Source organism: Sphaerodactylus townsendi, linkage group LG03 (genome assembly GCF_021028975.2).
Source record: "Sphaerodactylus townsendi isolate TG3544 linkage group LG03, MPM_Stown_v2.3, whole genome shotgun sequence".
Lineage (NCBI taxonomy): Eukaryota > Metazoa > Chordata > Lepidosauria > Squamata > Sphaerodactylidae > Sphaerodactylus > Sphaerodactylus townsendi.
The window spans coordinates 6721611-6738281 of record NC_059427.1 but is presented as its reverse complement, the minus strand read 5'-3'; the positions used below and the strand labels follow the sequence as shown (position 1 = coordinate 6738281).

At 43.7% G+C, this 16671-nt stretch overlaps 2 protein-coding genes across 7 annotated transcripts in view; one reads left to right on the top strand and one right to left on the bottom strand.

Moving 5' to 3' along the window:
- The window catches only part of LOC125428898 (zinc finger protein 420-like), a 28808-nt gene extending 18065 nt beyond the window's left edge, over positions 1–10743 (top strand). Inside the window, exon 7 of the mRNA XM_048489607.1 lies at positions 9317–10743. Within this exon, the coding sequence (XP_048345564.1) occupies positions 9317–10141 (825 nt within the window). The 3' untranslated portion in view covers positions 10142–10743. The remainder of the gene's footprint in view (positions 1–9316) is intronic.
- Positions 1–16671, bottom strand: part of LOC125428526 (zinc finger protein 420-like) — an 815993-nt gene that overhangs the window by 747394 nt on the left and 51928 nt on the right. The gene's annotated exons all lie outside the window — the stretch shown is intronic.

The window sequence follows — 16671 nt, the reverse complement described above, 5'->3', positions numbered from 1 at the left end:
GCAGGTGGATTCTAATCTGGAGAGCCGGGTTTGATTCCCCACTCCTCCACCGGAGTGGCTGAGGCTTATCTGGTGAACCAGATGTGCTTCTGCACTCCTACATTCCTGCTGACCTTGGCCCGTCACAGTTCTCGCAGGACTCTCTCAGCCCCACCTACCTCACAAGGAGAGGAAGGGAAAGGAATTTGTAGGCCACATTGAGGCCCCTTCTGCACATGCAAAATAATGCGTTTTCAAACCGCTTTCACAACTGTTTGCAAGTGGATTTTGCTATTCCGCACAGCTTCAAAGAGCACTGAAAGCAGTTTGAAAGTGCATTATTCTGCATGTGCGGAAAGAGCCCGAGTCTCCTTACAGGAGAATGGTGGGATATAAATCCAAACTCTTCTTCTTCTCCCTGTCCACTCTCTCCACACCATTCATAATTCTATAGACCTCTATCATGTCTCCCCTTACTCCCCTTCTTTCTAAGCTAAATAGCCTTGAGCGTGTTAACCACTACTCATTGGGCAGCTGCTCTAATCCCCTGTTCATTTGGTTGCTCTTTTCTGCAACTCCTCAGGCTCTGCAGCATCATTTTTTAAAATGTGTGACCAAAACGGAATACAATAAGTCCAAGTATTATCTCAGCATGGATTTGTTTAAGGGCATGATGATAGCAGTGGCTTTATTCTCCGTTCCTGGTGTTTTCATCAAACGGACAACATGGAATTTGGCTGCTTCCCAAGTCGCTTAGCAGAGCCTAGCAAGAGAGTCTGCAGTCCCAGAGAGGCGGATTGGGGGGTGGGGGTGAAAGCCATTTCCTCTTTGCCTGCCCCCCCCCCCCCTACAGCCTCTGAGTTTCCGGGGCAGCTGCTTGAATGGCTGAGAGGGATCTGGTGAGCTGAAAGGGGAAGGCGAGGTGGGAAATATTGTGGGGTGGGCTATGGAGGTTGCAATACAAGACCCAAAACAGAGGGAAAGGAGGCGGGAAGTTCTTAATGGGTGGAGTAACTGCCCCCCCCCCCTTTGTTGGGTCCCCCTGTTGTGCAAAGCCAGTGAAATCCCCAAAGAAGAGAGGTGGAATAAAAAACTGGCAGAAGACACAAAATGAAAGGGAACTTCTCGCCATTGTGGAGGTGGGGGGGCTGCTATGCAAGACCCAAAGTAGAGAGAAAGGGAAGGGGTAGCAGGGGTGATCTAGCACATTTTCCTTATCGTTCCTTCTCCTTTGTGCAGAGCCACAAGGTTTCTGCAGCCAGGGCCAGCCAGAGGAGCTGTGTGGGGTCCAACTGGGAACATTTTTTGGTGTGGCCTCAGATTCACACCCAAGGTCTGTAGAATCACAGAGATATAAATAAAGTCTGTTGTAGACTTTATATCTCTAGGGTAGAATGGAAGGCAATCAAAATGCGCACTTAAAAGTGCAGGGTTGCAATGTGTTGTTGTGTGTACTTGACATGACAAAGAGTATATTACCCTAGTGCTGGGGGCCCTTAGACATGGGGCCCTATTGGGAGCAATTGGTCCAGTTGACCTGAGTCTGTCTGCAGCATATCTGAGGGCAGAATACAAAATGGGATCCTTGGGTGGCAGTTCAAGTGGCTTCAGGTTCCGCTGGTGCATGTATCCATAGGAGAGGCTGTAGGTAGGAGTGAGTTGCAGGAAGCTGAGGGGAAATTTTGGGCAGGGGGAAGAGGAGGGGGCTGACCTTGGTAACCCAGGCAAGCCGCATTTCATCTGATTTCAGAAGCTAAGCAGGGTCAGCCCTGGTTGATTACTATTTGGTTGGGAGTCTTACAACAAATACTAGGGTTGTTACTCCTGCCTTGAAAACTCTTGGAGTCAGTATAAGTCAGCTGCAACTTGACAACACTTCCCACCACCACACTGCAAAAATAAAAGTTTTGGCCATGTCAAATATTCGGAAAATTTCCAGCTTGACTCTGCTGGTCTATCACAACTCCTCCATCACTAAAAAGAGAAACAATTTATTGTCAAAGCCACCTCAGCCCGTCTGCATTTGCCCAGGGGCAGGGAGAGGTGGTTTGTCATTGCCTTCCTCTGCATAGCAACCCTGGTATTCCTCACTAGTCTCCCATCCAAGTAATAATGAGGGCTGACCCTGCTTAACTTTTGAGATCTGTCAAGATCAAGCTTGCCTGGACTATTCTGGACAGGGCATCATGAAGGAATACCAGAGTCACTGTGTAGAGGCAGGCAATGGCAAAGCACATCTCTGTTAGTCTCTTGCCTTGAATGTCTTGCAAGATATCATCATAAGTCAGCTGCAACTTGACAGCACTTTGCCCCCACAAGGAGGAGGGAGCAGGTGCAGGAGAAGGGAAGGAGTAGGAGAATGAGTCAGTGGTTTTGAGTAGGAAAAGACAGAGTAGATGGTCCGAGCAAAGGTCCGAGGTCACTCAGCAGGGCGGGTGATAAATATAATAAAATAAAAAATCGAAGGAGGGGTATGTCAGGCCCTTGGTTATTGGAAAAACCACACGAAATAGAACCTAAGCAGGAGAAACTGGTATGAGTTGAAAAACCCCAGCCTCGGTAACAATGCCCTTTTCCTTTTGGAAACTGATGTCTTTGTTTTAATTGCCAGTTAAATAAAATGTTAGATCAGTGCTTTTATCAGGTTGTCTGAATTCTCTGCTTTCATTTTAAAAATAGTAACTGTTGCCCCTTTGTTTCAGAGATGGGCCTTTCCCCTTATATCTCCACAATGAAATGGGACAGAGGCGTTGCTTTAAAAAAATGAAACCTGGAAATTTACATTGCTATAAATTATACTGCTACTACCCCCCTTATATATATATATAAAGCAGGAAAGTTTGGTGGTGGTGTGTGAATGGGAGGGATGGGTCAGGGATAGTGCAGAGGAAGCTGCTTTGAAGAATCCCCAGTGCCACTAAGGGGAAACCACACAAGCTCACCTCTGTGACTAGGGCCCCTTCCGCACAGGTCAATAAACCCAAGATGGGGATGGGGGTGGGGGAGGGACTTCGCACGGCTCCCGCTCCTAACGTGGATCTGCCCCACATTTCTTCCCAACCTGGTTTTTCCAAAAATCACACTTTCTGCTATTCTTTTGTTTTAATGCAGGTAGCAGCCGCTCATCAGCAAACAGCTGCCCCGAAAAGCAAAGCTTGTTATTTGGCTGCGTTTCCCTTTTCTCCCCAGTCCCCGCCTCTGTGCTACGAAGCTACATGGGCACAGGGGGGCAGCATAGCTGTAGAGGCCCATGCCTGCCTGGCCCAGTAACTGCACAGCAGAGGGAGATAATTGGGGGGGAAAACTCAATTCCGTACAAAGGCGTGACAGCAACCTGCATTGTCTGCGTGGGCTCCGTTCGCTGCTTGCATGGAGGCATGCAAATGCCCTGATGGCATCTTGGGTTGCTTTACCCTGACTGCAACCCGCTGTACTTTGTCTGTGCAGAAGGGGCCTAGATCTGTCAGTCAGCCTAAATAAACTGTGGAGTATGTTATCTTTTAAAAAATCATTATTCCTTTACACCGAGACACACTTAAAATATTACCTTTGTAACCATACACCTGTGAGTTTCACTAAAACAATTTAAAACTCTGAATCATGTGGAAAATATCGTAGCTGCGGAATCTATGCATTGTCAGACTGCTGGATGGGAGATGAGACATGACAGGTATCCAGCATCTATAAAAGTCTGAGTCTCTGACATCGTCCATACGTGCCGGAGGATGTGACAGAAATTCATGGTGGTGGAGTGGACAGCATTTTAGCTCTTTCCCCTTGAATGGATTGAGGACAGCTTCACACTGCTCAAGAAAGCAGCACAGCAAATGGAGACAAATAGAGCAGAATCTTTCTCTTTGCATTTTCTGTGTGCAGGGATTCCCCCCCCCCCCCATTAAACAAATAAACATTTCTCTCTTTTTTTGCATGCAATGTTTTATTTGTACTTCAGAATCAAAGTCCAAAACATTCACAGAAATAGAGACTCACCGAATTATGAAGTTCTTATTTCATATAGACTTCCATTTTCTTCTGCACTGAATATCAACCCTTCAACACTTGGCCACTAAGTTTCAAAACAAAATTAAATCTCCAACATCATTATTAATAAAAAGTCTCACTTTTCTCTATTGGGTCTTAATTTAGCAATCCTTAACCTTCAAAACTGCTAGTCATCAATTTGGTTTTTTCCCCCTTGTTTTGTCTTGATATTCTATCAGGGAGTTCCTATTGTCCATGAACTTACTGGTAAGTTCTTTGCTTTAAGTAGTGAAGTTAACTTGGCCAGCTCTAGGACCTTGACCCACCATTCTTCAATTGTAGGAATAGCTGGAGTTAACAAATAAACATTTCTCAATTTAATGCTTACAGCTGGAATCTCCCACCTGCCACCATGAGTCCAGAAATCCATCGTATTATCTCAGGGCTCTGCCACCTCATTCCTAGTATGGCCTTTTCCACACAAGTCACCTAGAATGTTTCCAGAACATTTTCCATCCCCACCGTTTGCCACAATATTGCACTGGGTGACCGTGGACTAGGCAACCATTTGAACTCACCTCCTCCAAACTTCATGGCCTCTGTGAGGGCTCAAACATTTTTGTTTTGCTTATTTCTTGAAACGCTGCTTCATTGGTTCACTGTTTCAGTGCTCGGTAGCTCCATTTGATCAATGCTTTGTTAATTCAACCAAACAGCAAAAAATAAAAATTCATACACACAAAATGACGTAAATGAAGAGGCAAGGTAGAAAGCAGTGAGATTAGGGCTGTGAAAAAAATGGTGCCGAGGGGGAAATTGGACAATGGCACAGAGGAAAACAGCACCAGGAAAGATAAAATGTTTTAAATACGACCACGCTGAAAGGGAAGCTGGCTCAGAAATGAATCCACAAAAAGAAACACTGTAAATAACAATGGACAAAAAATGTTTTGGAAACATTCCTGAAACCAAAGGGAGAAAAACAGTCGGAAAATCGTGTAAGTACCTTGTGTGGAAAAGGTTGTGGACTGTAATCTGGAGAAACAGGTTTGATTCCCTACTCCTCCACATGAGTGACGGACTCTAATCTGATGATCTGGATTTGTTTCCCTGCTCCTACACATGAAGCCTGCTGGGTGATCTTGGAGTAGTCACAGTTCTTTAAAACTCTCACAGTTCTATCTACCTCACAAGGTGTCTATTATAGGAAGGGAAGGAGTTTGTAAACTGCCATGAGACTCCTTGCAGGAGAGAAAAGTGGGGTATAAATCCAAACTCTTCTTGACTTCTAGTTCTGTGGAGCAGGCCAGAGGATCTTGGCTTCTCTCAGAGGGATGGAGACAGAGGTGTGGCTGGAGACAGCGTCAAGAACTCATCATCCCAGAATGTATTTACAAAAGTTGAGAGGAAACATTTCAAGGATGGGAAGGGGATAGATTAATAAGGAAGGTGAGACTTCTTCCCCCAATATAGAATGACTAGCTGAAAGGATGTTAGGCCTCATAGATCAAATGCAGTATCTTCAATCCACTCTAGAGAGAGGGCCACTTCAGGGACTGATACAGAAAATGTGCCTTTACTAAAAAGGATTTCCCTCCTTTTTTTTTTTTATCTCCCTCACAGGCAACAGTGGAAAGACATTGCTAGTGCCATCTCCACCATTTACTCAGTGTGGTGAAGGGAAAAAAGTCACCATGCAGGCAGCTCAGGTAAGGCAGGGAATGGGGGAACTTCTGGGAAGACTAGCTGTGGAAGGCAGGGAGACTTACTTCTTTGTGAGCTCCCACAGGCACCTGGTGGGCCACTGCGAGTAGCAGAGAGCTGGACTAGATGGACTCTGGTCTGATCCAGCTGGCTTGTTCTTATGTTCTTTGTGAGCTCCCACAGGCACCTGGTGGGCCACTGCGAGTAGCAGAGAGCTGGACTAGATGGACTCTGGTCTGATCCAGCTGGCTTGTTCTTATGTTCTTATGTAATAAGACTCATAAAATTGGGCCCCTTGTCTTGTGCTGTTGTGCTGCAAGAAGTTAAGGCTACCCACTGTGGAGGCAGGGAAATGGTCACTCCCTCTCTAGCATGGTGTGTGCAGAGAACCCCTAGCAGAGTCTGTGAAACAATTCTGTACTATGACTCTGTACTGTTTTTCCAAAGGAAAAGACTGTGGTTCTTTGCTATATTATATTGCTGGCCTCTTCCCCACAAGGCTGCTAGCCCCCTGCAACTGAGGACAGCCCCTCTGACCCCAAGCTGCCCACAGTGAGGGCTGGGGGTGGGAGTCAAATGTCCCTTTGGGCTCTTCTCTGAACCCCCACCCCACCCCCTTGTTGAACTCTTAAAGTATTAATTTACTGTTTATTTATTTTCCTTTCTCTTCTTCCCTCAGAGTGGGGTGTCCTTTGAAGAGGTAGCTGTGTATTTCACTCAGGGGGAGTGGACCCTGCTGTGCCCCACCCAAAGAACTCTATACAAGGAAGTCATGCTGGAGAATTTTGGGAACGTGGCTTCTCTGGGTGAGGATCCTTTTGTCCTGGGCTGTCTCCATCTTGCTGTGAGGAGTGAATGTAAGGAAGTTTTTAATGAGGTAGAATGTGTTCAGGCAGTCTTCTCAGGGCCCAATGGTGGATCTCTGCCACCCTCCAAGACCCTTCCTCTGATATGGGAAGGGTTCTGGGCTCTCCTTGTGTAGAGAGACCTCCTGTTTGTGAGTCCTATACCTAGGCCACATGAGAGGGCACCAGAAGAGGTGCCAAAGGATGCCTGGTCTGGAGAAGGTGGGAGTCTCTACGCAGGAATTTTTCTCCTGTCTGGTCCTTGTTGTACCTGGGCTGAGATTTCCACTTACTCAGTTCTCAGGTGGCATTTCTATCTCAGGTTTGCACAGAACAGGCACAGAATTGCCAGTACCTGATGGATGACTTTTGACTGCACCCTTAGTTCCTGTCTTAATTTTTGTGTGTGTGCATTTTCTAGTTTTGCATTTTTGAGGGACACTATCAGCTGGGTGAAATTTCTGGATTTATGTGTGCTCATAAATATAATACTTATTTTTGTTTTCCCTGATAAACAGGCCCTCTGATTGCCAAACCTGATCTCATATCATGGCTGGAAGAGGAGGAAGAACTTTTCCCCCTGGGCTCTGAGGAAGAGGAGGGATTGGCAGGTAGCTACTTAGATATAGGCCTGTGTGTTCCCAACATTTCCTTCTCAAGGGCTGCTGGGTTTCCATGGCTTTGTTCATTCTCATCATTTGAGTTTCTCCTCCAATGAGGTTGGCTGGATTATGAATTCTGAAATTTCTTGAATCTATGAAAATAGGCAACTTACTTCATCAAAATGAGATCACTTATACCAAGTCTAGCCAAGTACTGTTCTCTCTGAGCAGCAGGAATTCTCTGTCAAGAGTGGTTCCCAGCCCTTCTTTTCCTGAGGTACCTTAAATTGGAGACACTAGGCCTTGATCCTGAAATGTCGTGCCTACAAAGCAAAGCATGTGCTTTACTGGAGAACCATAACCCAAACCAACTCCAGATATTTTTTACATTTTTTCCCTCCTACAGAGGGTAGTGTTGAAAATGATTCAGCATCTTTCCATAACAGCAGTGGTGGGACTTCATCAGAAGGATCGAGATCACTTCTATGGCAGCTCTAGCCAAAGTTAAACTGGTTCTCTCTGAGCAACCAGTTGTTAAATTATTTGAATCCCACCACTGGATGCCAATCTTGTGAGCCGCCATTCAGGAAACTAATTTGTCTGTTAAGTGCCGTCAGGTTGCTTCTGACTCCTGGTTACCCTATGAATCAATGTCCTCCAAATTGTCCTCTCATTAACAGCCTTGCTCAGGTCATGCAAACTGAGGGCTGTACTTTCCTTTATTGAGTCAATCCATCTCATGTTGGATCTTCCTCTTTTCATGTTGCCTTCAACGTCTCCTAGTATGATTGTCTTTTCCAGTGACTCTTGTCTTCTCAAAATGTGACCAGGGTATGACAGTCTAAGTTTAGTAATTTTAGGTTTTAGGGACAGTTCAGGTTTGATTTGATCTAGGACCCACTGATTTGTCTTTTTGGCTGTCCACGGTATCCATGTCACTCTTTTGCAACACTATATTTCAAAGGAATTTGCTTTCTTCCTGATAGCTTTCTACATTATCCAGCTTTCACACTCATACATGGCATGAATTAACTTGCTAGTGACACATCTTCATTTAGTACCCCAGTAAGTAGGGTTGCCAAGCCCTAACTGGAGATCTCTCAGAATTGCAACTGATTTCCAGATTATAGAAATCAATTCACTTTGAGAAAATGGTTGCTCTGGAAGGTGCCCTCTGAGGTATCATACCCTATTGAAGTTCCTCTTCTCCCCAAATCCTGCCTCTCCCCATTTTCTACACCCAAATCTCCAGGAATTTCCTAGCCTGGAATTGGCAACCTCCCCAAAAGAATGCAAGGACAAAAACAGGAAGGAGGGGGCTCCTCTGCTCATTCTATGGATGGACGGAGCAACTGGAAGTCTTAGTTGTAAGGGTAGCCTGGCTGACCTATAGCTACTCAGGTTTAGCGCAGACTCTGGAAGAACAGCTGGCTCCTGAGGAAGGCAGAAATGCTTTCAGTGACTATGAGAGATTGATAAACTGGTTGGTAACCCTAGGTGAACTGAGAGTGAAGTGTCATTCCTAAGCATTGTACTGGCAATAAATCATTCAAGATGATGAAAACCAAGGTGTAAAAGGGTTTATACTGTTTTCACACTGTTTTCACACCGCTGTTTTTGGCCCATGTGGAATCAGCCTATGAGTGACATCTTCAAAGACATAGATTTTTTTTAATGAAGTTAATCCATCCCATGTTGGGTCGTGACTCTTGTCTTCTCATAATGTGACCAAAGCATAATAGCCTCAGTTCAGTCATTTTAGCTTCTAGGGGCAGATTTAATCTAGATTTGATTTAGAACCCACCAATTTGTCTTTTTGATGGTCCACAGTATCCATAAAACTCTCCTCCAACAGCACATTTCAAAGGAATCTACTTTCATCCTGTCACCTTTCTTCATCCCCCAACTTTCACGCTCATACATAATTATAGAAAATATTATGGCATGAATTAACTTGATCTTGGTTGTCAGAAACACATCCTCATAAGAATCTTTTCTCGCTCCCTGATAGCTGCTGTTCCCACTCTCAATCTCCTGATTCAGCTGTTTGCTTTCTCCTCAGGTTGCTGTCTTTTTCCTGCAATCAAAGAACTTTTTCCTGAAAAATCAGACATTAATATACATTGGAAAACTCATAACAGAGAAAAAATATATAAATGTTTGAAGTGTGGAAAATGTTTTGAGTGGAAAGATTCCCATCGAAAGATTCACACAGGGGACAAGAAACATAAATGCTTGGATTGTGGGAAAAGCTTCAGTCAGAGTGGAAGTCTTACTTATCATCAAAGAATTCACACAGGGGAAAAACCATATAAATGCCTGGAGTGTGGAAAAAGTTTCCGTCAGATTGGAATCCTTACATCCCATCAAAGAATTCACACAGGGGAAAAACCATATAAATGCCTGGACTGTGGAAAAATTTTCCGTCAGATTGGAAACCTTACATCCCATCAAAGAATTCACACAGGGGAGAAACCGTATAAATGCCTGGAGTGTGGAAAAACCTTCACTCAGAGTGGAAACCTTACTTCCCATCAAAAAACTCACACGGGGGAGAAAAAATATCAATGCCTGGAATGTGGAAAAACCTTCAGTCACAGTTCAAACCTAAATTTACATCAAAGAATTCACACAGGGGAGAAACCATATACATGCCTGGAGTGTGGGAAAAAATTCAGTTGCGGTGGAAGACTTACATACCATCAAAGAATTCACACAGGGGAGAAGAAATATACATGTTTGGAATGTGGAAAAAGCTTCAGCAGGAATGGAAACCTTAGTTGCCATCAAAGAATTCACACAGGGGAGAAACCATATGAATGCCTGGAGTGTGGAAAAACTTTTAGTCACTGTGGAAATCTTACAGTCCATCGAAGAATTCACACAGGGGAGAAACCATATGAATGTCTGGAGTGTGGGAAAAGGTTCAGTCAGAGAGGAAAATTTACTTCCCATCAAAGAATTCACGTAGAAATGCCTGGAGTGAGAAAAGACATTGCATCAAAGCAAATTGGGTTAGAAGTAATGTAAAAAAACAAACAAAGCAAAAACAGTATAATAATATCAATATGTAATGCACTAAAACTGCCTAAAATTGTGAGAGACAATGACAATCCTGTTCCCTTTATGAAAATGCCATCTTAAACCATTGATTTTATTCATTCTGTGGCATGGTAAATTTGTGGAAGCCTTCCTGAACATATCAGGCTGCCCATTACTCCAAGTGGGAGCCACAAGAGCTGTTGGTCTCACCCCATTGGTGTTGTTCACCAGAAGATACTGAGGGAGCCAGTGTATATGTGGCACACGCGCACACACACACGCACACACCCCACATCCCATGGGATATACAAGTGGAATACGTCTCCTTCATTTGCCTGTCTTCTTTTGGGTTGCTGGAGTAGAATCTTCAACTAGACCTGAGAAATATAGTTAATTAGAAGGAATGGCTTTTTACTAAATGCGTCACAGGGGTGTGCATTTTTAGGTAGCCATTTGCTATTGAATCTTTTCAATCTCCTTACAATGTGTTTGGTCTTTTTTTCTGCCCACTGCATTTACTCTGCACCTTATGAGCTACATTTTTATTCATTGTGTGTGCTACTATTTCTGTAATAAATGCAATTCTGCAATTCTGTGCATTGGTTCTTATCTGAGCATTTGTGGTTCATGTTCATGGAACTGAGTGTTGTGCTTCAGTTAAATAAAGGAATCTGTCTTCGTGGCTAGTTCAGTATGACCTAGAGCAGCAACATCGGATCCAGATTTACAGGCAGCAGGCCCCTGGTACCTGAAACTCAGCCATGTCTGCTCTGGCTGGCTGTGGCTGTCGAGGGAAAGAATTTTCTGAAGCTGATAAAGGCCTTTTCTGGCATGTCCTAGCTCAGGATCCTTGGAGATGCCAGAGTCTTGATATGGAGGCAGTGTAGTATAGTAGTTAAGAATGGTGGACTCTGATCTGGGGGACCATGTTCCATTCCCTTCTCTTCCACATGAAGCCCAATGGGGGATCTTGGGTGAGTCCCAGTTCTCTCCAAACTCTTCCAGCCCCACCTACCTCACAGAATGCTTGCTTTGAGGAAAGGAATAGAATGTGATTGTAAAGCCACTTTTAAGACTCCTTAAGATAGAGAAAAAGCAGGGTATAAAAACAAATTCTGGTTTCTTAATACAAAACAGGAGCTCAGCCACTGACTCAAGCATTTTTGGTGCCCTGGGTGAACTAGGATTTTGCCCTCCCAAAGCATTCAATATGGGGGGGTATCCAAGAATGAGCCTTTATTTACTTAGCTTTCAAAATGAAGAATATAAAAATAAAATTGGGTCTTTCAATTGATTTTTTAAATCAATTTAATCAATCAACCATTTAATTAATCCTAAAATTTTGGCTCCCACTCAGTGCATTTGCCATGTATAATGATCGTTTGAATGCTGCATGAGTAGGTCTGCCAAGGTTGCCACCCTCCAGGTAGCACCTGGAGATCTCCCAGAATTGCAATTGATCTCCAGATTACAGGGGTCAGTTCACCTGGAGAAAACAGATGCTTTGGAGAGTGGACACTATGCTATTATGAGCCACTGATGTCCTTTCTCTCCCCATTCCCCACCCTCCTTATGCTTCAGCTCCAAAGCTCCAGAAATTTCCCAAGCCTGATCTGCCATTCTATTTCCAATTCCTGACAAAAGAGGCATAGCAATACTGCATGAAGCAAGAGCCTCAGAGATCATCCTTTCCTGGCAAACTGTATGCAAAATTAGATGTACAAGAAATGTCATACACTGCCGTTCTCCCCAGTGGGAATTAAAAGTGGCTCATATTGTTCTATGTGTTATTATCATAACAACCCTGCAGGGTATGTCTGGCTGTGTATGTGACTGGGCCAAATTCAGTGGACCATCTTTCATTGGGGATTTGAATATGGATTTTCTTTACCTTAGTCTACCATTCTTGCCAGTATATCCACAGTCTCTGGTAGGCTGGGGAAGTGGTTAAATCTCTGTTTCTTCAGAGAGGGGACATTTTCTACCCTCCGTGTTTGTTCTGTCAATACTTTTGTGGTTTCTCACAACTAAATCTTTGTTTGGGTACAGGAAGTTGCCTTATATTGAATCGGACTGTTAGTGCATCAAAGTGGTGTATCTTTGGACTAGAGATGCCATGGCTTGAAACTGAAACTTCCTGCTTGCTTTCCTTCCTTTCCAAAATCAGAGGGATATAGTGGAGCCACAGACAACTATAGCTTTCAGTGCAAAAAGCAGGTTAGCTGCAGTTTTCAGGGCTCTGCGTGTGTCATGAGGGGTCCCTGTTGCCTTAGCCATGGTAATCCCATTACATCAGTTACAGTTAACTAGCCTTGCAAGGGGCAGTCACAAACTAATTTTCTCCTCGCTTACCTGCTGGCTCCCTGAGGCTTTTATAGTTTCCTTCTCCCCTGCAGCCCCACCCCTGAGCTCGTCCCTTTGGCCAGGCCCTGACAGGAATGGGTTATTCCAACTGCTGGGCAGGGCTCTGAGACAAGCCCTGCCTTTACTGGCCTTGGTCTGGGATAGCTGCTGCCTGGCTCTCACACCTCCTTGGTCTGCCACAGCTTGCCAAGCCCTGAGGGAAGAGGCTTGGGACAGGGTTGCTGGGGAGGTTGGGAAAGTTCAGAGACCTGGACATTGCATAAGTAATCTGAGTAGCAAATATATACATTCAAAACACAGTCTAAAAATCAAAGGCCAGCCAAGCCTGGAAAACAGTAGAGTAGAGCTAGCCAAGGTCCCCTCTGCTAGCAGGACTGTCAACTGTAATCAGAGGGGACCTTGGCTAGCTCTACTGAGGAGAAATTAGTTCCAGAGCAACGTGAAGCAACAGTGCCGCAAAGAAATGGGCTAGTTATCCTTCGGCTGGCAGAATCGGAAGGGGGTATTTGGACGCCCCAAAGTAGAGCTTCTGAGAAGGCTGTGATGGAAAAGAGGATTTTATTTCTCCTTGCTACCCTGCTTTGAAGAATTCTTCGCAGAGGCACACCACTACAAATCAGCTATATGACTACTATATTCACCTGAACGCACTGAGGAAATTATTATTGAAAACGTGGACTAGCGCGCAACGCGTTCTGTGGATGTTTCTGCTGCCGTTGTGGTGTTGTCATCTACTTGTTGGAGCTGCTGTTGTTATTGCTGTTATGTTGTCTACTACTACTGTTCCATACAAGCTTTTCTGCCACTTGGACATTGGTGATACGTGGCTATTTCAATTATTGGAACGACAAATGGATGCTACAGGTCTAATGCCTTATGTTAAGAGTTTTGTTAATAATTACTACCTCACTACGTTTCATAAGGTGCTTAAGTACCTGCATTGTTTTATATGTTTTATATGTTGTTGAACCTTTATCCAGTTGCATATTAGTTACCATATATACACAACATACCTCTACGAATGTTTAATGTCTTATCAATTGTCTTTACAATTTGGGACATTTGCATATACCAATAAGTTCATTTGTCTTGCGTCTGTACATACAGTCCATGTTTTCCAGGCTTGGCTGGCCTTAGATTTTTAGACATTGCATAAGTAATGCAGTGGAAGCCTAGCATTATCCAGAAGTGGATGCCCTCCCCTAGCATTAGAAGTGAGGCTTGTAGAATTGTATTGTCAAAGGCTTTCACAGCCAGAATCAGCATGTTGTGGGTTTTCTGGTTTGTATGGCCGTGTTCTAGTAGCATTTTCTCCTGATGTTTCACCTGCATCTGAGGCTGTTATCTTCAGAAGATCTGATGGTAGTAAAACAAGTGTAAAGCAATATATACCTGTGGGATGTCCAGGGTGGGAGAAAGAACCATTTGCATTGGTTAAAAGTGTTAAGGGTGCAATTTGTAAGTGTAATTTGCATGTGTTATGTGGAATCCACCCATTTTTGCATATGTATATAATACTGAAATGGCATGGTTTCTCTTGCTCCTTCCGCACATGCAGAATAATGCACTTTCAAACTGCTTTCAATGACTCTTATCTGGTAAACTGGATTTGTTCCTGCTCCTACACATGAAACCTGCTGGGTGACCATTTTTGCATATGTATATAATGTATATAATACTGAAGTCTGACGTAGTGGCTGTCAGAGTGGTCCAGAATTTCTGTGTTTTCAAGTAACATTCTGAGCAGTTGACTCTTATCTGGTAAACTGGATTTGTTCCTGCTCCTACACATGAAACCTGCTGGGTGACCTCAGGCTAGTCATGTTTTTTTCAGAACTTTCTCATCCTCACCTACCTTACAAGGTGTTTGTTGTGGAGAGAGGAAGGGAAAGAGTTTGTAAGCCACCTTGAGTCTCTTTATAGGAGTGAAAAATGGGGTATAAATCCAAACTACTACTCCTTTTCTTCTTCTGTTCTGAGACAAATCAGCTCCACAACGTCCCTGTGCTATTTGCAACGGGAGCAAAGATTTTCTCATGAGAAACCAGAAAACTGAAGCACAGACAGGAAGGGTGGAAGATTTTCTGTGTAAAAAATAAAAGGAACAGGATGTTTAAACACTTCTATGACCTACCAGAGCCACTGAGGTAGGAAAAAGGAGATCCAAGTTTGAATCCCCACCTTACCATGGAAGGTTGTTTGCTAATTGGACCATCAGCAAAGTCTTTGATAGGCCTACCTCATGGATTTTTGTGGGGTGAACGTAGAAGAGAGAACAATGGAAGCTGCTTTGTGTTCCTACTGGATAGAAAGGCAGAACATACAGATAGGGTGGAAAATATTCCTTCTTTTACAAAACAGAGGTGCTTTAAGAATCTCCCTGAGTTCACATGATTTAAATGGTACAGTATTTGTCTAGCATCTAGGATGCCCAAGTTTGATTTGCAGGCCGACGTTGGGCCTCGCTCAAATTTTTAGCCTAACCTACCTCACAGGGTTGTTGTGAGGATAAAATAGAGGAGACAAGGTAAGCCGCTTCGGGGAGAAAGGCACAGTTTGACATTTATTATAAATCTGATGCTGCCAGCAGTTTGCGTGTAAAGGATGATCTCTATGGGTTATGGCTGTCAACTCAGGGTTGGGAAATTCTTGGAGATTTTGGGGTTGGGTCTAGGAAAGGCAGAGGCGGTGGAAGGACCATGGCAGAGTATGCCATACAGTCCACACTCCACAGTTTTAATTCTGGGAGATCGGCAGACCCTACCTGCAGGATGGCAGTCTTAGCCACAGCGGCTCAGTCAGTAATCAAAGGACCATTCAATATTGCATGAAGAACAAGCAGGCACATCTCTCATGAAGTATATAAAAAGTATGATGAAACTATTGCAATTAGAACAAATTCTTCAAGAGCTCATTGCCTTCAGAATCACAGTTGTGAATTTCTCACTGGCCTTCATTGTGGTGAATAAGGCAGACTCACCAATATGACAGGCCAACTGGACTACTGTGGCCTATGTGGTGTAGTGGTTAGAGTATCAGACTAGGATCTGGGAGAGTTCAGGATTGAATCCCCACTCTGCCATTGAAGCTTGCTAAGTGATCTTGGGCCAGTCAAACATTTTCAGTGTAACCTACCTCACAGGGTTGTTGTGGTGAAGATAAAATGGAGAAAAAGAGAATTATATAAACCACCTTGTGGGAGAAAGGAGGGGGTATAAATGGAGTCAATAAACAAAACACTCTAGCTTGGGAAATTCCTGGAGATGTGATTATAGCAGAGCTGAGTTTGGGGAGGGAAGCAAGTTTAGCTGGGATATTCCTACCATAGAATAAACAGAGGTTGTACAATATGCACCCTCTGAAGCCAGTCTTAGTAACAGCTCTGTGGAAATTTGCCATCAGAAGCTTGAATGCCTCAGAGATTGGTCTGCCATCTTGACAAAATGCAGTCCATTCTGAAAAAATTCCCCCTGCCCTTTATCACTTCCAAAAACTTTTGAAAAAACAACAGAGAAAACAAGCTAGAATTGTCATTCTTTCAAGGAACATCTCACTAATTGATCCAGAGGATAGTAGTATCATGTTAACAACCTGGAAACCATTAGAGTGGAATACTAACAGACAGAGATCTTTGCTTGGAGATGGCTCTTTTAAAAATCCATTTTGATAACAAACAACCCTCTCCAGACTATTTAACCTTACAAGATATGATAAAGAAGTGTGCATTCTTCTAAGTGCTTTTAGGAAGGGTTTTTGGGAAGTGAGAAATCCTGCAGAACTTGGAAGCTGTCTCAGCCAGTGGCATAATAGTGACAAAAGAGGTGCTACTAGCTTTCATTGTTGCACCATAGCGGCAAAAGGGGTGCTACAAGCTTTCATTGTTACACCTGACTGTGCAATTAAAACTCACTTATGTTATTAAAACTACTTCGGGGATGAGGCAGCCTATAAATTTAATAAATAAATAAAAATAATGTGTGTTTTCGTAGTAATTTTAATAACATACATGCCCTTGCTAAGTAATATATAGTGATTGTATCTGGGTGATTGAGATGCATTCCTGTCAATGTAATTGCTTTTAGATATATGTACTTTGCCTGTTAAATGTTATCATTGCAGTAATGGAACATTCTTCCCTTGATCTTACTTCTATG